Source organism: Dipteris shenzhenensis, chromosome 12, assembly GCF_047967505.1.
Source record: "Dipteris shenzhenensis isolate YYH24624 ecotype China chromosome 12, Dip_SZ_1.0, whole genome shotgun sequence".
Classification (NCBI taxonomy): domain Eukaryota; kingdom Viridiplantae; phylum Streptophyta; class Polypodiopsida; order Gleicheniales; family Dipteridaceae; genus Dipteris; species Dipteris shenzhenensis.
The window spans coordinates 15,720,871-15,748,519 of NC_141607.1; the positions used below are offsets into that span (position 1 = coordinate 15,720,871).

General features: G+C 44.7%; 1 protein-coding gene across 1 annotated transcript in view; it reads right to left on the minus strand.

Moving 5' to 3' along the window:
- The window catches only part of LOC147895877 (transcription coactivator), a 33,819-nt gene extending 6,430 nt beyond the window's left edge, over window positions 1–27,389 (minus strand). The window contains exons 1-5 of the mRNA XM_087382761.1: window positions 27,164–27,389; window positions 26,926–27,018; window positions 26,549–26,653; window positions 16,819–16,920; window positions 4,299–4,383 (exon numbers count right to left, since the gene is read on the minus strand). Coding sequence (XP_087238887.1) covers window positions 4,299–4,383; window positions 16,819–16,920; window positions 26,549–26,653; window positions 26,926–27,018; window positions 27,164–27,295 — 517 coding nt within the window. The 5' untranslated portion in view covers window positions 27,296–27,389. The remainder of the gene's footprint in view (window positions 1–4,298; window positions 4,384–16,818; window positions 16,921–26,548; window positions 26,654–26,925; window positions 27,019–27,163) is intronic.
- Window positions 27,390–27,649: the final 260 nt, after the last annotated feature.

Genomic DNA, 27,649 nt, shown 5'->3' on the forward strand with positions numbered 1-27,649 from the left:
CAACCAAGTCATATGTGAGGATCTTGTACAGCTACACACATTTTGGACCTGGTTGGAACCGAACAGGCTCCCATTGAAGCCCAGCTTCTACAGAGATCACTGTCTACATATCTCGGACGAGGGGTTTATTGACCCACCAAGGTATACACGGATTCATTTACCCCATTCATTGAGGATCTCCATTGGGCAGTTTCGGGTCTCTTCACATAGACTCCACATTATGAGTGGTCAGGCAGAGGGTTTGCCCAAGGAGAGGCACATATGTGCTTTGTGCAGCCTACAAGAGGTTGAGCCGCAGAAACATTTCATCTTCAAATGCCCTGTTTACTATGAGATCAGAGGACGATTCTATTGTCTATTCAGAGATAGCTCTGGGTTGTTATCCCGATCTCTCTCTTTTCCAGATCACAGATGAATGTCTGCATTCAGACAGTTACAGTTAGGCATCGTAAGCGCCTACTCCGATCTCAGAGACAGGAGGAGTGTACCCTAGTGGACTCTTCTCAAAGCATGATGATCACATAGACCCCCCCCTATAGGTCCTAGACATGATCAGACCCTGAGCCAATGACACGGCAGCTCAAGCAGAGGGTTGATGCACAAATTACACTCGGGAACATTTCCTCCATGTTCAAAGTGGAAGCGAGACCAACAAGTGTGACTGTCGCCCTCGTTAGGCATAAAGCCATGACCAAGAGACAACATAGGATTGCATCCATAGGGAGCTGGCTGCACTCGATATCTAATTTCATGCTATCGCTCCCTCGCAATGACGAGGGAAGGGACCACATTGACCTGGGAGCACACTTGACTTAGTATTATGACGGCAATTGAGGATGGTGATGACTACTATTTTGATATGACTATGCAAGATATAGTTTTTCTACTTTTGCATGGTTGTGGATGCTCGATTAGTAGCTTGACCCCTCTGGCTAGATTTGTATCAGGTCTTTTTCATAGTCTCATAAACCCATCGGTCTTCTGAAGACTTTAATAAACTCTCCCTCCCTCCCTCTCTCTCTCTCTCTCTCTCTCTCTCTCTCTCTCTCTCTCTCTCTCTCTCTCTCTCTCATCCCCCCATCCTCACACTCAGGGCATCATTCGACACTTGACCACATCCTCACACTCAGGGCACTGGTAGAGGAGGCGAAGTCACGAAGGCAACGGCTTTATTGTTGCTTCGTGGACTTCAGGAAGGCATTTGACACAGTTCCGCGATTCAGATTGTTTCAGAGGATTCGCCAGATGGGCTTCAGTGGAGAGATACAATGGGCTATCATGGCTTTGTATGAGAGGGTCACTGGTCGGGTTCGGACACATGAGGGGCTCTCAGAGGAGGTATGCAGCACGATTGGGGTGAAGCAGGGTTGCCCGCTCTCTCCTACTCTCTTTGGATTATATATTGATGAGCTAGAGATGTTTATACAGATGACAGGCGGTGTGGGCTCTACTCTCTCAGGATCCTCCATTCCTATCCTCCTGTATGCGGACGATGTGGTTCTCATTTCCTCTACTGCTCAGGGCCTCCAGGCACATATTGAGGCACTCCACAGATTTTGCCAGGACAGGGGGTTGACCGTAAACCTTGGCAAGACCAAGGTTATGGTTTTCAACACCTCTGATCATATTTATAGCACGGATGAGTTTTGCTTCACATATGACGGACAGCCCATTGAGCTTGTTAGAGAGTACACTTATTTGGGGGCAGTTTTCAGGGGACCGGTTTTCACCATGACATATGCAGCACGAGATAGGATTAGTAAAGGGTATGCTTCGTTGGCTCATCTTGAGCGTCAGTGTTTTCAGTCCCACTTTCAGCATCCCGATACGAAATCCTTGCTTTTTGATACATTGGTGAGACCAGCTGCGATGTATGCAGCTCCTTTCTGGGCAGGAGACCTCAGCGCTGCAGATTGGAGACGAGTAGAGAGGTTACAGATCATCATGTTCTCTCGGCTCATTAGGGCCAAGGCTACAGTTCCGCACGAGATCATGCTAGCAGAGTTTGGAGCTACTCCCCTTGCATTGGATGCAGCGTTTCAGTCGGTCATGTATTTGCATAGGGTTAGGGAGTTTGGAGACTCAGCAGCAGGCAGAGCTCGGTTGCCATGGTTAGCACTTGCATCTTCTATGGAGTTGGCACGATCTGGGGCCCGATACTGCTGGTACTTCAGACTCACTAGGTGGCTCACATCTCTTGGACTAGACATGGATAGACTACCTCCCTTCCGATACAGCATAGAAGCCCCTCATCTCGAGTTGACTCGCCACGAGCTTAGCCAGGTCACGAGAGCAAACTTGCTGCAGCTTCATACGTATCGCACTTGGATTTATCCCACGCAGCTTCCGACGAAGATGGCCACATATCGTGACCACTTCCTTCGGATCTCAGAGGATGGATTTGTCATTCCACCAGGCTATACAGGTATCCACATGTCCCACTCACTGAGGATTGCCCTTGGCCAGCTTAGAGTCTCTTCGCATCAGCTCGAGATAGAGGCTGGTAGGATGCGACGCATGGAGGATGGACGGCGACCAGGCCGAGAGACCAGGATCTGCCATTGTTGCACCATGGGAGAGGTGGAGTCAGAGGAGCACTTCATTTGCAGATGCCCGCTATATTATGAGCTCAGAGGTAGATTCCACTGTCTCTTCACGGATGGCTTTGGACCTCTCTCACGAGTGATGGACTACGAGGATCAGCATTGCCTAGCTCTTTATGTCAGGGAGGCCACTATGCTTCGACGACACTGAGTTTGAAGGAGATTTGCCCCTAGTTTTGTCGACGAATTTACTCCTAGCATCTTGCCGTGACCTCAGAATCGTGATGTTCGGCTATCTATCATGATGCTCGGCTGTCTCTTCTCTATCATGGCTATATTACATGTATCGTTGCCGAGGTGCAGATAGTGAGTGTTGCTTATACTCAAACCTTCCTTGTAAGCACTTAGAAAACATGTTCTAGTTGTTGGAAAGGTCACCTCCCCATCTGTAAGCCCCCAAATGAGGAGAGCGTGGGGGAGGGAGACCTAGGGCAGAAGATGCCCAGAGAAGAGAGAGAGGGGGGGCTGCCACATGGAGCACCTCACAAGAGAACAAGGCTGCAACAGATGGCGTGAATTACAGTGCAGATGGTGGGGACAGCAAGCCCTAGATCTGACCTGGCAGGGCGCGATGACATCAGCAGTGTACGGCGCTGCACACGTGGCTGGAGAGAACCTGGCAGAGGGCCGAACCAGCAGGCCTGGTGGAGCAGCAAATGGGGCTGACAGTGGGCAGTGGCATGCCTTATATAGGCTGGGCCCTTGCCTAGATTGGAGGGCCAAAAGCCCTAAAAGTGTGGGCCAAAGGGCCCTGATTTTGGAGCCCTTAAAGGGCTGGTTTTGGGGCAGACTGGTCGGCCCAAACAGACCAGCCAGTCGGCCCATTTAGGGCTGTCTGGTCGGTTACTTCAAGGGGCCCTTGGGGGCCTATAAAAGCAGAAGCCACAGGCCTCATTTCACATCCAGCAGTGCAGCTTCCAGCAGAGCAGAAAGGAGCAGCAGAGCACAACCCTTGGGGCCTACATCCAGAAGCTGAAGGAGTACCAGTGTTGCTGCAGACTTAGCTCAAGTGTGAGGCTGAGACTTTGGCTGTCTTCTAGGGCAGCAAGGAGCTGAGGTCAAAGGACGGAGAATCCACATAAGCTCGAGGTGGAGCACGCAGGCTCAAGTCTAGAGATAATTGGCAGATAGGAGAAAAACCTTGTGGTAAGATCAAAGCACCACACCATTGGTGGGACTCTGGATCTATCTCTCTTGTATTGTGTCCATAGTTTTGGACAGAAATATATATTTTGGTGGTTTCTCTATCTGGCCCGTTCATTGTCTATTGATGAGTCTACACATCTATTGAATGCACATAAGTAAAAAAGTTTGTGATTCCACACCCACACCACACTGTGTGAGCTCCTGGGCATTACTATCAGTCTTCCGCTGTGCGTACCCTCTGTTGGGTAATTTCTAACACTAGTTGTATGATCCTCCAGCAAGCCTCGAAAGGATGAGGAGGATCCGTGATGGTTGTTATCATCAGTTTCATTAGATGCAATAATAAATTTTAGTTAGGTTTCTTATCTCTTGATCCCAGTGTATATCTCAATCATATTAATGTGTGTGCAGTGTATGAAGTTGTTTCAACATTTTCTTACCTCTTTCTTTTTTTCTTTTTTCCCTTTTTTGTGTTAAGGGGAGGGGCAAGGGGGCAGGCCTGCATCACAATAAACAGAGATAAAAGTATCATGATGTTGAGCAGGATACCTTCAAATTTGTAGCAAATGAGATGAGTAACTCTGTTGGCAATCAAAGGCTTTGAAAAAACTGCACCCATCATTTGTACCATTTTCTGTAACCACAATATTCGTGTTAGAATGAAGCTCTTTTGAAATAAATCATTAGCACGACAAGGCTAAAATAGTATTTTCCCTTCTGACAAACAGAAATTCTAAAAGATTCAGCAGTATTTGGACATTTCAATGTTCCATAATCAGTTTCTAGGTGACGCTGCTGCTCCCCGCTCCTCCTGCTGCCCTCCCTTCAACTCCCCTCCTTGCTGCCTCCTCCCTCCCCTCCCTCCCTACCTGCTGCCCCTTCCCTTCCCCTCTCCTCCCCTCCCCTTCCCCCCCGCGCTGCTGTTGTAGCCCCTCCCCCCCACTGCTGCTGCTGCTCTCTCTCCTCCCCGCGCTGCTGCCTGTGCTGCCCCCCCCGCTGCTGCTTACACCTCCCCCCCCTGCTTGTCTGCTCCCCCCTTCCCTCTCCTCCTCTTCCCCCCTCCTTCTCTCCTCCCCTCCCTCTCTCCTCTTCACACCTCCCCCTCTCCTCCTGCTGTCCCCTTCCATTCTCTCCCTCCCCCTTGCTGCCCTCCCTCTCCCCCCTTCCAGCTCCCTCCTTCTTCAACCTCCCTCCTCCTTCAACCTACCCCCTTCTTCTGACTTGCTCTCTCTCCTCTCTCCCTCCTTCCTTCACCCTCTCCCTTCAGGTGTACCCCCGTTTTTTTGCGAGTCTCCTGGGCATCAAGAAAGTGGATGGAGTTTTTTTTTTGTGTTTTTGAGTCGGCCTTCCCCACCTCGATTGACGAATGGGCACCCATTCAATCAACCCATTACTGCACACACCGGCCGCGAGAACCGTCACATTTTCAAAAGACGAGCTGCAGTAGTTGCAAAAGGACTTGGCACCATCGATAAGCAAGGGGGCTGAGAAAATGGTATTCATTCCCTCGAGAGAGCAGCTTGGGATGCCTTCTTGTTCAGGTTCAATGGCAGAGATGTTTGGTCAGATGATGCATTTCATATTCAGCTCAATCACTTTTGTTTTTGTGGTCGAACCATAGGGTGCAAATATACCTTTGTAAGACTAGAATAAGTCCAATCATACAAATTTAGAAATTTTGTTGTTTTAAAGATCAAAAATCTAAGATTAGCTGTTGGGGCTTCTGCACCCGCGTAAGATAAAACGATGTAGTTGAACAGCTGATCACCACTTGGACGAAAATTCAAAGAATTTGCATGTCCGCTAAGGTGATAGAAAAATATACCTTTGTAAGACTAGAATAAGTCCAATCATACAAATTTAGAAATTTTGTTGTTTTAAAGATCAAAAATCTAAGATTAGCTGTTGGGGCTTCTGCACCCGCGTAAGATAAAACGATGTAGTTGAACAGCTGATCACCACTTGGACCATAGGGTGCAAATGCCTATCCACGCTCGCATTGAAAGATTCTATACGGATGATTGGGCTCTTAATAGAGGGGGGGCAGTTTGCATTGCACCTGGTGTTTCCACCTCCGACCATTTTCCGGTAGTTTTGTCTATCTCAGAGCCCCATCTGAGAGGACGGTCTCACAATATCAGGATCCCCGATGCCTTATACACAGATGAGACTCTCACAGAAGCAGACTTGAAGATCTGGGTTTCTCACTTGCACGGGGAGTGGCCCATCCTTCACATGTGGCCACTGCACTTGCCAATATCAGCAACTTTTATCACTCTATCGCTAGTGCTCGGCAAGGTGAGGTACTCAAGCGGGAGATTGGTATCCGCTGGTAGTTGGCAGCCTTGCAGAGGCAGGAGCAAAGACGACCATCAGATGCTTGGATACAGGAGTGCCTTGCTGCAACAAGGGCTCACTTACAGACATTACTTGATCAGAGAGCAGAGTATGCCTTTCAAGCACAAGAGTCCTTTTGGATATAGATGGGAGGGAGAGTCAATAAACACTTTGTCTCTGCACTTGGTCCTAGACATAGTAGAGAGAGTGTCAGACAGCTTATTGACTCTGACGGCGTTTTGCAGTCTCATCCGGATATCGTCATACACTTAGCGACAGATTTTTATACCTCCCTTCTTTCTGCAGATCCTGACACACAGGCCAGAGATGTGGCTAGAGATGTAGTTTGGCAAAGTTTACCTGTGTTGGTCACACCAAAGATGATATGCTCACTTGATGGACGCTTTACCAACACAGAGTTCAGGACTGCTCTCTCCGCCCTTCATAAGGGCAAGTGCCCTGGTTCCGATGGTCTTACTCCATCTTTTTTTACAGCCTTTTGAAATATGATAGGTGATCATATTACTTCAACCCTGCAGGGCATTTGGGACTCGGGTGAGATGCCTGACTCATCGACCAAGGGACTCATACACCTTATCTCGAAAGGTGGCAATAGGAATTTTGTATCCCATTGGAGACCCATCACTCTTTTAGGCACTCTATACAAAATCCTTGCCAAGGCGATCAACATCCGATTGCAGCCCCTTCTTCCAGACCTCATCCATGATACTCAGACAGGCTTTGTGCATGGCAAGAGCATATTTTATAATATCTTTTCCTTTTGGAAAGCCACAGAGTGGGCTATGCAGAGAGCAGGCAGAGGCTGGTAGTTCTACTCTTGGACTTTGAGAAAGCCTATGACAGAGTAGATTGTGGTTTTCTTCAGGGCACTCTTCTACAATTTGGATTTACAGATGCATGGATTAGAGGGATGGCCTCCCTTTACAGATCAGCCCACAGCTAGGTTTTAATTGGAGGGGCAAGTTCGTCAAGGATGCCCTTTAGCCCCCTTCCTCTTTCTCTTTGTGGCAGAAGCTATGAGTATCTTCCTTAGATCTCAGGCTGATCTTTATGGGCTGAGATCGCCCTTGAGACAGGAGCACGAGCTTCTTGACTATGAGTTGGCTAATGACACTGCTATTTTTATTGAGGTCTCTTCGCAGTCACTTGATTCTTTCTGGACAGCCTTGGATATCTTTGGCTCAGCTGCAAGGGCACACATTAACTAGCATAAATCCTTTGGCTTTTGGATCAATGATGAGGACACTCCAGACTGAGGAGTTGACATTGGCTTTTCCTGGATTTAGAGGGGAGTTCTTGTCAGATATTTGGGATGCCAGGTAGGATTGGGCATCTCTCTAGCACGGCAGTTGGCCCCAGTACTGAAGAGTATAAGGAAAAAGCTCATTTGTTGGAGCTCAGCCAAACTCGACCTTGCATCTAGAGTTGTCGTAGTGAACCAGGTTCTTTTGGCCACCGCCTGGTTTTTGTGTTCTTGCTGGTGCAGGTCTAGGGATTGCATCACTCAGCTCATTAGATAGTTAGGAACTTTTTATGGAGTGGACTTGATGGCACGACAGATGTTGCATTGAGGGTGGCCTGGGAGACCATTATTCTCCCTACATGTGAAGGGAGCCTTAATATCATTGACCCGGACTTGCCGTGTAGGGCATTGCTTTGTAAGGTGGTGGTGAGGGGACTCATGCCTGGGCAAGAACCTTGGAAGGATTTCTTTTTTGGATGCATTCAAACTTGCACACCTACCTTAGGAGATGATTGGGTCGATAGCCCTCGCTGGATTTTTACTTCCGCCCCTCTCAGATCTCCTGCCTCTCCTCTCATGACTGCCATCCTGAAAGCTTGGGGGAGCTTCAGAAACACTCTTCGAAGGGTTCCGCTCTCTACCCTTGAAGAGATTGATAGGCAGCTGATCATTTGGAACGATAGTATACTTGATGAGCATGGCAGACCACTGGGCACTTCCCATTACATGCAGTGGTCTAGATGGGAGAGAGGCCCTACCTACACAGTAGGCACTTGGCAAGCATTTATCAAGCTACATGAGAATCAGAGAATACGGTCTGTGAATCACCTCAGAGGGGTAGCACGCAAGATTCAGCAAATAGATGCAGCCATCCCGATGGAATGGACAGTTGAGATGCCTATTACATCCACCACTTGGATGGGAGCTTTTTCGAGGACAACAATTCCTCTACAGGTGATCGCTCTTCGAGGTCTCGGGGAAGATGTACTGGTCTTTGATGTTGGGGATGGAGGTATACTCTTTAGATCCACGGATGATATTCTTCTAGAGATTGCCTTTCAGCCTGTCAAGATTGCTAGTTTTGTGGACCATGGAGCGGGCTTGCAGTGATACTTAGACCCCGATCCTCTGCTCTTGGCCCTGGGATCCTGGAGATTGTGGTTATATGGAGGTGCACCTATCCGGTGCTTGCAGTGGGACCCAGGAGAGTGGCAGTGGATAGATCATGGGCACCGCGAGAGAGGGATTCCCTTCTTTCGTTTTACGGTTGGTAATGCCAGGAGATTTCAGCTGAGCAGTAGAGGTTGGATTCCCTCCAGAGCCCCCCACTGGGACAGCTTCTTCATCACCACAGATTTGCACAGGAATTTCTGGAGGCTCTGGAAATCCCTCAGAAATAGAAAGATCACTCTTTTCATTTGGCTTTCTATTCATGGAGGGATTGCAGTGAACTTGTGGAGATCACGATTTGGGGCTGATCCCACTTGCCCTCGCTATCATTCTGCAGAGGAGTCAATGCGACATTGCCTTTGGGACTGTAGTCAAGCGAGGACTGTTTGGAAAGGGGTTGCTCGGATACTCAGCATTTTTCATACTTCCCCTTTCTTCATGACTTGGGGCTTGGTCGCATGATTATCCCTTACTGGGCCCCAGGTCTTTTATGAGGGTGAGCCTTCTTCTTGGGCACTCTCGGTCCGTCGGCAGGTGATAGACCCCTGCTCTCTTCAAGATTTACCACTTACTCCCTTCAGAGCTTTTCATGCTTCAGTGGACACCTCTTGGGAGATTTTGGCTAGCATTTCCTCTTGGCACATTTGGAGAGCCAAATGTACAGAGGCCTTGGATGACACCCAGATACACCCATCACAGGTGTTCACAGGTATTTGGATTGACACGGTTCACACTTTGATAACCATATGGGCTAGCATGCAGGGCCCTTCACGGGCAGCCTCTTCTAGGAGGACTGTATTTCTTTGAGTTTGGAGGGGTTCTCCCTTTTTCTCAGAGGTTTCTACCGGATTGAGATGGCACTATCAGCCCCAATCCTTTCTTTTTGGCTCTTGAGCTTTTCATGCATTGCATGGTGTATCCCGTATGGAGCTTGCTCTAACGGTTTTCTTTAATACTTAATAGAAGTCTCTTTTTGCAAAAAAAAAAAAAAAAGTTTCTAGTTTACAGATCATTATCAGTAACACCAAATTCACATGTAGATGTCACATTTTAACCCAAAATTTTCGTTTTATTATGAACTCTCAATTCTTTGGCATGTGAGGTCCTAACTAAGTTCTGCAGCCCCAAGAACTCTCAAATTTAGCATAGTTGAAACTGTCCTATATCATTTCCTCTTTCTGACGTAGGCCATTTTCAGCAGAGTTAATCCTATCCTAGACCATTCTGGATTGGTTGCAAAGTCCCTCTGTTCCTGAATTTTTGGGTTACAAGAGCCTACATATTGTACATCGTACAGCACACTGTTACGCTCAAGTCAAGATAATATGACCTTGGAAGGATCAATGAACATTTTCCTTCTTTTGTCTTATATTCTATTGTGTTTCATGTAAATGGTCAGAGGAATCAATGTCAAGGTCCTTGATGAGGGTGACATGGCACAGACTAGATGGGTCTAAAGCTATGGGTCTTTAATGCATTAAATGTGTAAATGTACCTAGCGGCAAATGAATTAAATGTGATCACAAGGGAGGGGTAAATGATGCATTTAAGAGGTACCCTAGAATGATGACATGTGGCAGACTAGATCCATCTAGGGATTTGTGGGCTTTGTGGATTAGCATGCACGAGCCTGAATGTGTGTGAGGATGATGAGAGCTTGCTGACACAGAGATAGGCTGGGTGGTTCATCTCAATGCTCATAGCCCGCCCTGATTTGGAAGAAAGGTTGAGATTAGAGGTTTTATCGTTAAAGCTCAAAAGGAAATGAAGTCCTGGACAGTGGGATTTTAGAAACGACACTAGTGGCTCACACTAACGGTCCAATCGTTCAAGATGCTGCCGAGGGCTTGGGGTCGTTACGTATTGATCTTGTTGGGGCTAATCTTTTCGCTTGTGGAGCTGCGGTGGTAGAGTGCTATTAAGATCAGGCGGTAGCGGTGCTCGGGCTGAGCGCAGAAGAATTGGTAGAGTTTTACGTCGCCAACAACTTCTTTCAATTGCAAAAGGTTACATGTCAAGAAGGGTGCCAATGAAGTGGTCTGGTCATGAGGCTAGTCACAAGTACATATTGGATGTGGTTTGCAAGAGCAATGTGATTTCTTGACGCAGCAAAAGACCAAGGGGCATCTTATGTCTTTTATGTTGAATGATTGCGTTCTAGTTATTCTGCAGATTTACAACTAAAAGTTTTAATAGTTGCAAGGACTGGGATATATGCTCGTATAGCTATGAATTGAGAAGTTGTTCTGGTAGTTTGGTTGGTTGCAAATATTTGGGATTATGCATGTATAGAAAGGGGTTTTGGAATTGAAACATGCATTTTAAGATTTCAGTTTGAGACAACATTTATTTTAAAAAAATATAAAAAATAAAAACCTACTTATGGATAGAGACAAAGCTATTGCAATGGAAGTTAAAGAAGAAGCTTCTAGGATGGATCCCGTAGAATTGAAAGTCCGGCCGACCCCGCAAGTGTCGCACACAACGGGCCATAAACTGTCTGGTACAATTGCATTATTAGAGGATGCCTTGTAACAGATTCTGGCTCAACAACTGCAAGCAAATGTAGGGCAATCCGAGCTTAGAAAACTGCTTCACAATATGTCTACTAGACCATCTCATGAGGAGAAAGGTAAAGCTCCAATAAAGCTTGAAACCAATGTTCATACGGTCGAGCCTAGGAGGGCTAAGGTGCCTAATATTGTCAATTATAGGCCAAAAAAGTATTTTGGTCGGATATCTAACTGTAGTTCTGATATCATAGAGACCTAGTTACACAAATGGGATGAGGTTTTCGCCATTTGTGAAATCAGGAATGATATGAAGAAAATCCGCGAGGCCACCCACATGTTTAATGAGGCAACGGATAGATGGTGGATAAAACAACAGAAGTATGGAGTGGCATCCACTACTTGGGAGGGGTTCAAGAAAGAATTTAGAAAACACTTCTTGCCTCCTAATGAAGCATCACGAGCTTGGAATCAGTATAGGAACCTTCATCACATAAATTTATCAGTGGCTGAATACACTGATAAACTCAAAGAAAGTGTAATGAAGGTTTATGAACCTCTACCTCAATCGGTGCAGGTAAAAGATTTTATATTTGGACTGAACGATTGGATTAAGATGGAAGTTCAGGCTAAGTATGTGAACACGCTAGATGAAGCAATTGCCATAGCCTCGAACTATGAGAATGCCAAAGGAAACAGACCAAGTGGATTTGTGCAGGTTGGGACTCGGTATGAGTACCCGAAGAAAACTAGGTTTAAGAAGAAATGGGTTAGCAAAGGGAGTGTCTCCCAGCCTAGCGGCCAAGCTAAGCAGGCGAAGCCAGGTGAGACTCCTTCTAAATCAAGTATCACCATTGGAGCTGAAATTAAAGACTAGCCCATCTAACTATGTGTATACAGTCAGGATGGCAGATGGAAGTTCAACGGAAGTATGGGACCAAAGAATTAGAATTCAGAACTATGCAGAGAAGCTTGATTTCGAAATGACAAGACTTGCTCACGCAGATATAGCTCTGGGTAAGGCTCGGCATTCAAAGAAGAATCCAACCATAGATTGGAAAAAGCACATTTATCAGTTCAAGATGAATGATGTGATGTATGTTTTACAAGCTAAAAGAATTTGCCTCATGGAACATTAGTTTTGGTTATGAAAGTTTGAAAAACTTAAGCACAGGGTTGTAAGGTGCACCCAGTGTTTCATGTTTCTTGTTTAAAGTAGTTTTTGCACCACCCAGGTGACTCACTAATCGAGGGTATTGTTTTGTTTCTGAAGATAGAGGATAATGCAAGGTGCAAACCAACAAGAATCCTGGACCGAGGAACAATGTAAGTATGCAATCAGAAGATACCCACGGTGTTGTTGCATGGCATGGTCTACCTCTATCTGAGGCTACTTGGGAATCCGTATAGCAGATGTAGAGAGCATTTCTAGATTTTATCATCAAGGACGCTGATACCTGAAAAGGGAAGGAATGTTACACTCAAGTAGAGATAATATGACCTTGGAAGGATCAGTGGACATCTTCCTTTAGAGGATCAACCTTTGTATTATATTTTATTGTGTTTCATGTAAATGGTCAAAGGAATCAATGTCAAGGTCCTTGATGAGGGTGACATGGCGCGAACTAGATGGGTCTAAGGCTATGGGTCTTAAATGCATTAAATGTGTAAATGTGCCTAGGGGCAAATGAATTAAATGTGATCCCAAGAGAGGGGTTTAAGAGGTACCCTAGAATGATGACATGTGGCAGACTAGATCCATCTAAAGATTTGTGGGCTTTTTGGATTAGCATGCAGGAGCTTGAATATGTGTGAGGATTATGACAGCTCGGTGGTTCATCTCAGTGCCCGTCACCCTTGATTTCGAAGAAAGGTTGAGATTAGAGGTCTTATCGTTTCACACTGATAGTTTCTCTTTTTTCCAAAAAAGAGACTTCTATTAAGTATGAATGAAACTCCAAGAGCAAAACTCAAGGGAGAAGTACATCATGCGACGCATGAAAAAACAATAAAGTCAAGCTCCTGTAGTAAAAGAGCTAGAAAATAACAAAGGTTAAGGCTGATAGTGGCACCTGAACCTTGTGGGGGCTTGGGCTAACAAGTAGGCGTGGGCATGTCTCCATCGCAGCAATTTGCTCTTGTTTTGGAGAGTATCAAGAGAAAGCGCTTTTTTTGGAGCTCAGCCAAATTCGACCACACTTCCAAGGTGTGGTTATTGCTAGCCATAGCTTGGTATTTTTGTTCTTGTTGGTGCCATTCTAGGGACTGCATCACCAGCTCAAGAGACCGATAGGAATGGTCCATATGGTGGCAAAGCTAGGGTGGCTTGCGACACTCTGATCCTACCCAAATGGGAAGGTGGACTCAATATAATAGATCCTGACTTGCAAAGCAGAGATTTATTATGCAAGGCGGTGGTCAAAAGAAGCTTGCTAGGGTAGGAACCTTGGAAGGATTTCTTTACTAAATGCATATAGTCCTGCACTCGTTTTTCAGGTGGACATTGGAATGAGGGTATCAGATCAATCTTTACATCAGCCCATCTCAAAGTACTTTCCTCTCCTCTTATGGCTGCTATCCTAAAAGCTTGGGCCAACTTCAAGAGTATTCTTCAAAGAGTCCCCCCTTCCTTTCGCGAAGAGATTGATCGGCAACCCATCATGTGAAATCATTGTATACTTGACGAGCATGGCTGAACACTAGGTACCTATCACTATATGCAATGGTCCTTATGGGAGAGAGGTCATGCTTTCTCTGTAGGTTCTTGGAGGATCTTTAGATTCCTTCCAGATGATCATGGATTCCAATTAGTAAGCCACCTCAGAAGGAATGCAAGGAGAATACAACAGATTGATGTATTCATACCCTTGGATTGGGTTCTATTGGGTGACGAATTTCACTCTAGGAACACATGGCTAGGAGCCTTTTCGAGAATAGAGATCCCTCGTCAGGTTGTGGGACTACGTGAATCAAATGGGGATGCCTTGCTCTTTGATGTTCATTCGAGGGACAAGCTATCTAGATCTACGGATGATATCCTTATGCATATTGCATTTCAGCTTGTCAGGGTTCTAGGTCATGTGGAGCATTGTTTTTTGGAGTCAAAATGATGCTTAAACCCTTACCCAGGTCACTAAAGTGTGCCCATAAAATATTTGCAGTGGGACCCTGGGGAGTGGGAATGGATTGATGCAAGGCACCGAGAGAAGAGCCTCCTTCGTTTGGTACACAATTAGTAATGCCAGGAGATTCTAGCTCAGCCTTAGAGGCTAGAAGCCCACCGGAGCCCCTCATTGGAAAAGAATTCAGATTTCTGCTGATATGCAAAAATCCTTTTGGAAGAGGCTCTAGAAATCCCTCAAGAATCAAAAATCACTCTTTTCTTTTGGCTCTCTATTCATGAAGGGATTGCATTCTAGTGGAGGTCGAGGTTTGAGCAAATTCAAGTTGTCCTCATTGCCTCTCTGCTGAGAGTCTATTCAACACTGTCGTTGAGACTACAGATAGGCAAGGATCATTTGGAAGGGGATCGCTAGACCTTTGAACACCTATATACGTTTTCCTTTCTTCATGACCTAGGGCTCGGTAGCATGGCTTTCTCTTTGAGGGCTTCAAATGTTTTATGAGAGACTCTTCTTGGGCTCTTTCGATTCGACGACATTTGGTTGAGTCATGTTCTCTCTGTACAAACCTGCCATGCATCTGTGGATACTTTGTGGCAGATTCTGGCGAGCATAGAGCCTGGCATATTCAGAGATCCAGATGTGTAGAAGCTTTGGATGCTTTCCAGGTCGGCACAGCACACTAGCAGTTTCAACTCATGTGGTATTTACAAATCTCATATTGCCACATCATTTTATAAATTGCCACCTAGTTTAGCATGAAAACCTCTCCTTGTGCATTATTAATGATGTTTGCTTAATTTTTTTCATGAACAATATTTCGAACATTGGTACCTGGAAAATCAAGCCAAAACATTGCATGCCAAACTTAATCATAGAGCGATCTCTTTTTCCCCAATGTACCTATAAGTAAGGTTACAGATAGATAAAGGTAGCCATTCTTCCCAATTTTCTTGGTGATAAGGATCTCAAGAATCTTTTCTACCTAGGGAAGGAACAATCTCGAAATGCTTTCTAATCTTTGGAATAGGAAAAATATTTCATTGACACGAATCCATTGAACAAGTGGGATGGTGGCCCAGCCAGGTCCATGTGGCATGCAATTACCATCCACATCAACCAATGGAACATGTCAATGTTGGAGCTTGGCATACATGAGAAGGGCAAAATGTCAAATGGGGAGATAGAGGCAACCATCCCAAAGGCCAAGCAAAAGAGCTTGTGATGGGTGGATGGACAACTGTATTTGGATGGAGGAGTTCTACAAAAATGGATCCCCTCTCTAATTTTGTTTTATGGCTTATCACTACTAATGGTGTGAGGATTGGAGCCTACACAACATGCGTTCACTCACCTTCTATAATCCAAGTTGAGCAAGATTCTTCATCTTGACCCTTCAAGCAACCAAGGGCTAGATCCATTGAGATGGTAGAAGCAGATATTACTCACCCATAGAGCAAAGAAACTGATCAAACTGATGGAGAGACTAGGGAATTGTTGGACAAATGTCCCCGTACCATTCAAGGAAGAGTATACCCGATGGAGGCTTTGGCTATGTAGGGTCATCTTTGAGAGAGGCACCCACGTCAGCAAAAGTTAGGCAACATGCCTTCTCTATAGAGATCATCTCTCCCACCTACTTGGTGGACTAGGAGACCATTATGAGCCCAAAGAGTCAAGATGCTATTACACCCTGTAGGCAACGCCCTCTAGCCAAAAGATTCAAGACGCTACTACACCCTATACGCAACACCTTGTACCGAAAAGATTCAAGATGCTACTACACCCTGTAGGCAATGTCCAACATTCTCTCCACCTTTGAAAAGGTATCACCGAGTTTGCATATTTCAAAGGAACCACCTAGTTGTTAAGTACTTTGTGACACTTGCAAACAACCTTTTTGCAAACGAAGTTTATAGCACCGCCAAGTTCAAACAAGGACCCATAACAAGAAAAAGTTCACATAAAGAGCAATGAGATCTACCACTCTCAAACACTCAAGAAAGAGCAGAAAATCAGAATAGATGACACATCCCAACCTAACAAGGACCATCTTACTTTCACAACAGCCATAAGAATGAATTATCAAAGAGAATACAGAAAGAAATAAGTGTTTATGGGAGCTTGGTTTCTGAACATTGCAAGAACAGCATATTGCCAGATTCCCCATCAAAAATCATAGTGCCTAGGCAAGAAAAGTAGAACCAGAATTGTCACAATTATAACATCACAATATTTTTCAAGCCCACTATCAATAGGCGAGTAAAAAGCAAGCTACTTTCTATATTACATCATAACTTTTTGTAATTCTCATTGACGCTACTAAACATTGTTGCATTTTGTTGCAGCAAATTTTTAGAATATCATGGACCTCAAATTAGCAGCACACTATATAAAAAGCGCCACAAGGCGAGTAGGGTGTTTTCATGTGGAGGCCAATGGTTTTAGGCAGACATTTGGATGCAGACAAGGACAAGACCAAATTTTCTGTCATCTCAAATGTTTGGATCTATCACATTTTTAGTTGTAGCTATGACCAAGAAACCAAAGATAGAACTAGCCATAATTTCACATTTAAGGGAGACGCAAAGTACCATATCCAAGCCAATACATGGATTGACATGAGAACAATCAACATGAAATCATAAAGACAATAAAACAATTACCATAATGTCCCGCCGAGCTTGACCCTGATATCCTGTTAAGCACACAACAAGCATTCCACAACCAGGAATACCCTTATGGTCACTAACTGGTCTGTAGATCACCTAATCAACATTAAAAATAAGTTGAAACCTCTCTCTCTCTCTCTCTCTCTCTCTCTCTCTCTCTTCTCCATGTATTTCTTGGTATCAGCCTTCTCTGCTGCTCCGCCTCCCCTCCCTACTGCTCCGCCTCCCCTCCCTGTTGCTCTGCCCCACCCCTCCCTGCTGCTCCGCCTTTGCACCCGTCCCATCCGCCTGAAGCTCCCTCCGCCCATCTGCTGCTCCCTCGGCCTCTCTAGCACCTCCCTCCACTCACGCTGCTGTGCAGCACCCCCGCCGCCGTGCTACCTCTGCTCCCGCCTACAACTCCCTCCATCCGCCGACAGCTCTTGCCTGCAGGCCCCTCAAACAAGACATTTCACAGCTCCTGGAGGTCATAGACTCATACAATGTGTGTGTGTGTGTGTGTGTGGGGGGGGGGGGGGGGGGGGGGGGGGGGGTGTGAGAGAGGCCTCTTGCCAACAGGTTCCCCTAGGTTATCTTTCGACCTCCAAGACTCTGCGTAAAATAAAACACAACCCCTTTGCCAAAAAAACAAAAACATATTCAGGCCATCAAAATGGAACAAAAAAACAAAAACATATTCAGGCCTTCAAAATGGACCGTGCTAATTTAAATTTGCAATCAAGGGTCTTGCGTGCCAAAGCTAGATTTTTTAATTCAAACTATCTAATACTGTCAAAGTCCTATAGGGTTTCAGTAGATAAAATCAGAACTCCAATGATATAAAATAATCATGTTCAATCAAAACAATTCTTTGACACTGTATGAAAAGAACAGATGTGGTTCACCCTCATATTGAAAGAAACATATTATGGAACTGTAGGACCGCTTTCACTGTCATATGCAATGCTCTGCAAGACAGCGGCCTAAGCTGCCCACTTGATATATGCCCATCACACAAGAGTGTGCCGCGCAAAACCTTTCTCGCGGAATACCACGTCACTTCATACTCATGAAGCCAACGCTCGGCCTAGGGCAACGCCTCAAATAGCTACAAATTTCACACCAACCTAAGTAACAGCTTCAAATCCGTGATGCTAGGTAGATGACATACAAAATACGCCAATAAACTATTGGTAAATAGCTTTGAATCCATGACGATGGTAACCTACCCACTATCCAAAAAATACAAACCCATGGATGTATCTAGACGTCAAGCAAAATCAATAGATATTGGAAAAGGCGTACAAAGCACGAGTTACGAAAAACGCATCAGAGAAATCTCTGAAACTCGATCTAAGTCGGATGAATGGCTTACACAGATAGAAGATGCAATGTGACGAGAATAAATAGACACGCATAGAAAACTGACAAGATTCGACCTTACTGGCAGAATTGATTGCCACACACAAGGAAGAGAGGAGAAGAGGAAGCCTTCAAGTCGCCCTTGGGCGTCCGCTACAGCAGAGCTATGACTCGAATCAAGCAAAGGCAACAGGTAAGGCACTCTTAAGGTCGTATTGTTTAAAGCTGCCAAAAAAACTCAAGAAAGCGAGGAGGAAAGCAAGGGAGATTAGGGTTTGGCAAAATAGAGGGAGTCAAATATATAGTATCCCATCTCCGACTTTAGGGGGGTTGGATGAAACCCAAAATATGCGTGCTTGCATTTCTATGATTAAAAACCACCACCTCAGTAGCAAGGGTAAATATTCCGTACCCAGCTCCAAATAGGGAAGATTGAAAGCGTTTTTCTCCTTACTCCCTAATTGGAGAATTTTCACCTATAGAAACTATAACTAGATTTGCGGTAAGTAGTCTTTTAATCGTGGAGCAAGTAACTACTAGCTCGAAATTGAAGCTGAATCCTACTATTTTATCAATTGTTTAAGGCAAAAAGAGAATGAGTAAAATAGTTGACTTGAGACACGACACAAGGTCCGTTAGGACCCGATCCTACCTGCAAATGTCAGGGGTGGTGATTTATTTTTTATTTTGTGATTTCCATATTTTGGAAGCTAAAGTTCAACAAATACATGAATAAGGCGATACAATAATTGATCCTCGTTGCAGTTTTTACAATATAGTCAAATGGACTACAACCATATGAATAAAGGTGTAGTCATCCTTCAATCTTGCATCCACCTTGGATTTTCTTGTTGCCTCGCATCGATAACATGCAATAAATGAGAGCAATCTTGTAAGAATTCAGATTGAAAATTAGAAATTCTAAATGGCGAGTAATTGAAAATATTTATATTATAATATATAATATATACTTATTATAACCACACAGTGTGTGGGCGGGGAGGCAGCGCACTTCCTTCCCCAAAGAGTTATAATCCGAGAGAACGGGCCCTTCCTTGGGTGTAGAGATAACGCCGAGAATATAAACGTCGAGAATATTAGCGCCGAGGATAAGCCTCGCGAATGGATAAGAAACTTGCATATTACCTGAATGTCAATAATCGTAATCGTAGTCGAACGCTAAGAGACGATATCCTGAAAACTTGCCAATGTGACCCTGAGAGGATCTACGTGTGTCCTTGAGCCAGATGATTCCAACATTCTTAGATCGTTCAGAAGACTCTAGACAGCACAAAAAGACAACTATCATTCGAGGAAGTCCGAAGTAGAGCACGTAATATTCTCACTCTCCAGTTAGCCATCATTACGTGCCTCTCCAACCTCGGGAAAATGGGAGTTTCATCACTGTAGTAGGTCAAGCTTTTAGACTTGTGAGAGTAGAGCACAAGGTCATCGCGAGGCTCTCCAAAGCTTCACATGCCAAGGCTATGCCACGCTAGGCTTTATCTCTTCAAGGCCCTTGCTGCGCTTATGTGCTAGCACTTGCTTAAACACAAATCCATCTTGGTTGCTTGTATATGCTTAACATGAAATGCTAGAGGTTGGCCGGCTTCCAACAACCTCATCCTGGTGTCTCCATTGTAGCTAACGTGAAGAACGGAGTGATAGACAAATAGATAGATTGATCAACATCATTCCCATAGAGCTCTAATCATTCAATTGTCTCACAACCCAAATCTATAAACAAAAAATACCAAATGCATATCGACTGGGAGAGAATCTTACCTCAGAATCTTAGTTGAAGACAGTGCAAGCAACTAGACCTCTCCATTGTTGCTTGAAGACACAAAAAATGCTAACAACCATGTGCTTGTTATGAATTATATAGATTTATGACAAAAGCACTTCTATTCTTTTCTCCCATCCTTTTGATAAAAAGCTTAACTATGCTTTTGCACCTTGCTTTTCACACTATTAGATTTGCTTGAAATCAATGCCCACGATTGTGAGAAGTGGCTCAAGGAGAGCTCAAAAAACTCAAACTTCCCCCTAGGGCTGCCTGCCGTAATTAGCTTACAGTTAACCTAATGAATTTGTTACGCTTTGCGTTTTGTGATCAATCAAGAGCCAATGAGTCAACGTTTGCTTGAGTATAGACAATCGCGAAACTATTTTTGGAGCCATTTTGGGGTCGCAACGCGATGCGCTTCTTCTGGGTGAATATTTGAATTTTGTGCGGACCCGTGCTCTCATCGAAAATTTTCTTGACGTCATGAAGGCGCACTAGCATTTCAGGTACCCAGTATACTATGAGATCCAAGGACGCTTCTACTGCCTCTTCAGAAACAATTATGGGGTGTTGTGTCAATTTCTCTCCTATCTAGACCAAAGATGCTTGGCGTCTTTCATCCATTAGGCAGTCAGGCACGGCGAGCGTCTACTTTGGCCACAGAGACAAGAGCAGATCTCCTCCTTGGTAGACTCTTCTCAGAGCTCGATCACGAAGTTCTTCCAGCCAGAGCATGTGAACCCCTATACCACGAGGCCTCGACATGATCAGGATCCAAAGCGAGTGACACGACAGCTTAGACAAAGGGTTGACGCACAGATTACACTAGGGGATATCCCCTCACTGTTTAGAGTCGGGGCTCGTCCGACAAGGGTCACTCTAGCCCTTGTTAGGCGCAGAGCTATGACCAAGAGACGACACAAGGCCATACCCACGAGCAGCCGACAACACTCTATCGCCGACTTCATGCTTCCGTTGTCTCATCCACCTGGATGACCTATGATGATGATTATGATGATACATATGTGTAGTCAATCACTCTGACATGACTATGTAGTACTTAGCACTAGCTTTTTGCATTCTGCATTGGTGTGGATGCGCGTTTAGTAGCTCCACCCTCACAGTTTGTATGTATCAGGATTCTCACAGTCTCATAGACCCATCGGTCTTCCGAAGACTTTAATAAACTCTCTCTCTCTCTCTCTCTCTCTCTCTCTCTCTCTCTCTCTCTCTCTCTCTCTCTCTCTCTCTCCATTGCACATCACATGCAAGCCCAGCAAGCAAACCCCCTTGGCAAGCCCAACAAGCAACACCCCACGAGGGGGTTCACCCGTACAGTAGGTGCGCCCGTACAATGGGCACACGTGTAAGCGCCAGCAGCAACGCAGCGTATCACGGGCCATCAGCAGCAAACAAGTTCGCAAGAAGGGTTTGCAGGCACAAGTAGCTTTTTAGGCCACCCCGGGCTGGGCTGGGCTGATCCCTTGCCCAGCTCTGAGGGTTAGGTCCAGCACAGAACCTCCAAGTTTAGGAAGGCCAATATGAAATTCCCCACCCCAGCCAACAAGCCCTCGTATTCCACTATTGCAGCAAAACCCAGCCCCTATGCTCTGACCTACAAGCGAAGGATCGGATCAAACCCTCAGGAACACATTTATAATCTGGAACATGAAGTTACAGAGCTCAGGCTGCTTGTTGCAGCTCTTAGCAAAAAGGTGAATGAGATGGAGAGCAAAGGCAAGCAGGAAATTATTGCAGAAGTAATGGAGAAATGCAACACATCTCCACCAGCACCAATGCTCGTTTCCAAGGTCAAGGACATGATCAACAATAAGGTTAGCTCAGTCAAGGAAGAGATGATCATTGTTGCCAACAGCAAACTCAACAAAGCACACCTCTATAGAGAGGTAAAAGAGCAACAGGCCAGAATGCATAATAAGAAAATACTACACATCAGAGGGCTGCCCAATGACTGCCTTCGTGACAAAGAGGGGAACACAAAAGACGATAAGATTGCATGCCTCAAGAATGAAATACCACAAGTGGAGTGCGATGAAAATGATATCAGCTATGTCTCTCAAAATGGAATGCAGGTACAGGTGTTTTTTAATGAGAAGGCAGGAAGAACAAAGAAGTTAAAAGGCACAAGGATTTGGATATCAAAGGAAATATTGAGCTTACCAAAGTTAAAGATGCACCTGAAGCTGGAAAATGGGCTGTGTACTGAGATGGAATCCCTTTAATTAGAGAATTCAAATCTCAACCCCAAGACTCTCAGTCTTAAACTGATGTTGTGAAGGCCACTTTTACTATTCTAGATTTAGTATGGAGATTTAGTATGTTGTGAAGGCACTTTTACTATTATAGATTTAGTATGGAAATGTGTGTTATAATAATCAAGCTGAGATGCCACGTGCACTCCTCGACTCTCTGATTTATCCAGATGATGTAAGTCATCTTGTCATTTTGCTTCTTTGTCCCATAGGCCCGTGAGGCCTCCCCCAGACATTAATACGACTCTCTCTCTATAAGGCATACTTCCACGACATGACCAATCTTCGTGCAAAGTGCACCACTTTACACGTTACTGTGGATAACCAAACACCAGCTTTCACTACCATTGAGGTCACTAGTAACAGAAACAAGAAGAAGGCAACCACATATAAGCGAGGATGTGCAAAATATGAAGAAAAGGAGCTTCAACACATCCTCAAGACACTGGCAAGTGTAGCCGAGATGGATACAAAGGACCGATCACCCCCACCGGTGTCCATTACCGTGACCAAAGCTCCTCCGTCTATGGGTTTGCCAGGAGATGGTCCATACATTCCTCCTATGGGCTGATTTTAGATTTTGATATTTGTAATTGCATTCGGCAAGCTTTTTGGTTCCGCATGCATTGTTTCCACACACTAGAAAGCAAAGCCAAGACGGATACAGAGAACCAATCACCCCCACTTGTGTTAACTACCATGACAGAGCTCCTCCCTCTATGGGTTATCTAGGAGATGATCCATCCATTCCTCCTATGGGCTGATTTTCAGATTTTGATATTTGTAATTGCATCCGGCAAGCTTTTGGTTTCAGATATGTTGCTTCCAACAAATTGTGTTATTCTGCCTGATTAGGCACTTCTATTTGCATATTCAGCTTTATCATGCCACTCGCCATTGCTGCCATATTGTTTTTATTTTCTTTTAAATTTTATGTTAGAGTATTACTACACAAACTTTACAAAAAACCAACACAAATTCCACACCCATCCTTGCACCCTATTCACCGAGATAGTGAATTGATAGAGGTGGGGAAACTGTTGACCAATCTCTGGCCAGACTGATGACCAGACTTGGTGCAAGCCGATGACCAAACTTGGCCTAAGCTGATGATCAGTCTTATATGTGGTACAAACCGATGATCAGCGTAGTCTCAGTCCCAGATCTTTGGCGACAGATCTTGGTTGTGCAGAACACTGGAGAAACAGAGAAATAGGTAGTCTCTCGCCCACCATGATGAAACAGAGTCTGCACATAGATGCTATCCTCAATATGGAGGAGTTATGACGCTGCCAAGAGCTAGTGCAAGTGTAGAAACCAAAACATCACCTAAAGATGGTCAAGACTCCTGACGCAATGGCATAGTCAGCATCAAGGAGTCAGGCAGTGGATAACAGCTCTAAGATAAGAGTTCAACTGTGAGGGACATCTACCAATGGAGGGGAAGGAGAATCATGGCTTCAAAAGAAAGACTTCCAGTTTGATCGGGATAAGGGAAGGAGAGTGGTGAGGGGAGAAAATCGTTGTACGAGAACAAAGAGGAAAGTGGGAGAGGAGAAAGGATTGAGCTAAGAGCTTGCCAATGTATTGAGATTCTTGGAGAGGCGATGTTTACACCATCTAAGCAACGGTCCTATAACAAGTTTAGCTCTTGTTTGTCTTTGCTTTTGCAAGCATTAGAAAAGGATTCTTCTTTGTGCTCCCATTCATCTCTTCTTACTGTTCAATATCTCTAATTGCACCATACTTGCGCCGTACTCTATTTCATTCTATTTGACCGGTTGCACCATAATCGTGGTTCCACACGCCTCTTACATGCCACACCAATGGCCTTTGGCCTCTAGTAATACCTCCAAAAGAGACATACCCCTCCTCAAACACTTTGTACAAGGATTTTTAAGAAAATCGATATGGAACACACAAAAACTCCATAGGAGAATGGGGATAGCATGCTACATTAGCAAAGCTTGGTAGAACACAATCAGGGTCATAAAAGAAGACCCACATAAGCAATACATGTGGCTAGAGGTAGCAGCAGATCAAAGAAATATCTGCTTGGAAACGTGTTATTTTGCTCCCCCCCCCCCCAATTCCCCATCTACAAACACAATAGGAGCATATCACGAGGAGACCCCTTCATGCATTTGGGTGAGGATATAGCCATGTACTCTAAACTAAAGCCCATGCAATCATACGGGCAAGGGATTACAAATAGGCTCAAGGCCAACCATCATAATAGTGGAAGGGAAAGACCCATTGTCGATGGATGAGGATAAAGAGAAAAGTAGGGGCTGGAAGAGGATGTCAAATGATGTATCACTATACTAATAAAATGGGATTCCCCATAAACTGGTAACTCAACAAGATAGTGTCGATCCACAAAGAAGACGATAAGGTAGCAAAAAGCTACAGTCAATCATGGTAAGCATTTTGTTGGCTAAACTATATGGAAACATCCTTGGGCAGAAAATCAGCAATTGCAGAGGAACAAGAAATAAGCGCACCATTCCAATAAGGATTCCGGTCCAAATACCCAATAGTACACCATCTGGCCAAGAATAGAAGGAAAGCCATCTACTGTTGTTTTATGGACCCCAAGAAATCCTTTGATATAGCACCCCATTCAAAAACGTGGGAAAGATTAGAAAAGCTGCAAATTGTACGAGAAAGTACTAGCCGAACTAGTAAGCCACTTGTACGTCAAGCTCTAAGGAGTAGATAATCATAAGCAGCAACATAGGGGAGAAACGAGGTTGTTCCCCTCACCAACTCTCTTCAGTTTATTCATTGATGAATTAGAAGAATGGATTAGTGCACATAGTGGAGAGGGAGTCAAAATTGCGGGTTATGCCTTTCTCTTGCTCATCCACGCAAATGAAGTGGTTCTCTTTGCAAAAGACAAAAAGGACTTGCAGGGGCACATAAATGCATAGGGTAAATTCTTCAAAACACTTGGACAGGTAAGTAAACATTGCCGAGACAAAAGTCATGGTGATTGGGCCACAAAACAAGCATATGTCCTTCACATTCACAGGGGGACCTCTAGAAGGTTGCATCACACAAATACCTAGGGCTTGAGTTTGTGGAAAACTACAAGTGGAATGAGTTTGTAGAAAGGAGAGTAGCAGGAAAAAGTAGCCAGCCTGGTTAGATTTCTAGCAACCTTTACCAGACCCTACAGAGCCTTTGTACATAGTTCCATGGACCTGCCAGCTGGTGCCACTCGCTAAGCATTACCTCTAGCAAGCCTGGTGACTGCTGACCATCAAATCCTAATTTCTCTAATGTCTATGCAACTGTCAAGGAAGTAACTCGGTAGGGTGCTTCACTCATTTTGCTGCAATATTCCATTTATTACTTTGGCAACATTCTCACTATCAACATCTGTGGCAGCAAATGTAAAACAAGGACCAGCGCTTCATCAAATCTATAGTATTAATACAAAAAATCTGTGATATATTGTGAGAACATGGCAACATAGTAAACATTTCGTATCATTCCATACAAGGTACATGCAGTGATCTTCATATGCATCCCACGCACACTGCCTCCTCCCCCCCATCCCCACAGAAAAAAACAAAAGGGAAAATGTGACTACTTCAAAATCTTCCTTTGCAGCTGATCATGAGTCACTGAGGAAGCCACAACTTCAGACGCAAGCTTTATTTTGATGCGCGCATGATTAATCTAGCTGAAACTCTATTGAATAGGGATTGAAGATGAAAAAATGGCTGCCGAATGCGGAAACAATTTGTTCAGGGACCTGCCTCAGAGAAACTCCCCTGCCTAAGTCTAGAAATAACAGCATTTGCATGCTTCTTTTCATTACGAAGATAGCTTGCTGTAATTCTTTTCTTTTCTGCATGCAAACTCTCTTTTTGCTGTGGCATTGAAGTTTTTTTGCATGGTGGATTGCAGTTATTCCAAGACAGATTACATGTGCAGGCATGTGTAGGCAAGCCTACAGTAGAAGATACCATGAGCAAGAATAACTTGGATCTTGTGTTGCATCCTTTCAGCTTCAACCGACCCCAAATACAAGACGACACCATTAGAGAACCTTATGCGGTCTCCAACCAGAAGCTCTCTTGTTTAAAATGTGATTGATCTCAATGCGTAATGAAGCTATCACGACTGTAGCATGTTTCCATAGAGGTATCGTTGTAAAACTCCACACTAAACTAGGTTCTATCTTGTCCAATTCAAGGGATACGCAACGCACAGACACTACACCTACTACCATAATCAAGGAGTATACACACAAATCTATGACTGCATGGGCAGCCGCAATACATGCTCCAAAGGCAACCAAAGAGCTTACATTGTTTGTATCTGTGGCGATACCTATAGCCAAGGAATCTGAAACCCAAAGCTCTGTGACAAGTGACTTCCCGTCTTTTCTTGCAGCAGCACACACCGGATCATCCTGCGCCAAAATGCATGGTTAAAAGTCATATTATGGAGAAACTAGTGTGTAAAGTTCCAACGATTGAAAATTGTTCCTTTCCTTGGGCTCCGTCACATGCAGAGTGTAAAATAAACCAAATTGATACATTTCTTGAATCGGAAGCCAGAATAAAAGTTCCAAGTGAAGATATTTGTCACGGTTTCAACAAATTATGCGCTTCATAAACCATTGATGAGTGCCGTGCATGTACAGACAAACAGGACAAGACCAAGGCCTAAACGGACACTTACATATAGCAGCGATCGAGAAACAATTACGTGCGTGCAGGCCGCATCATATTTCCCGACATTAACTCCGCCATTTTGTTCTAATAACTCTTCCACCTGAACAAAAAGAACAGCAGGTGGTGAGTTGCATCTCGAGCCAATACCTTGTCCCTGGACGGAATCAGCAGCGCGTACTACAGCATAAGAAGACGTGAGCTTTTTGAAATTTCGCAAATGGAGAAGCATCAAGCAAGGAGGGAACCTGGCATTCAGATTCTGGATCGAAGCCAGCAAGAAGGAAGGAAACACTGGAGAAGGCAGAAGGATCGGGATTGCTGTCTCCTTGAAAATGCGGAATTGGACTGGAAAGCATGGTTGTGACTGATTTTGTCATGGAAAGCTGTCGATCCAATGTCTGTACTGATGCATTCCAATCCAAAAAATTTCGGGAAGCTGCAAAGTGCAAAACTTCATTAGCTCAAGGAATGAGAATGTGACAAGGAAGATTAAAAGCGGGTCTTTTTTGAACTTGCCCATGGGCGGGTAAACCCCACTCGGACCCCCCATGAGTTTAATTGGTGCATTAGTATTAGTGGAGGGTGAGGGTGCTTGGGATAGTATGAGGTGTGCGTGCCTTTAATTAGAGATTATTTTCAATTAGACTAACGCTGGTTACACACCGCCCACGTCCACCCAAGTGAGGATGGGCGATGGGGAGGGTGTGTTTACACGCCAGCTGGACAACTCA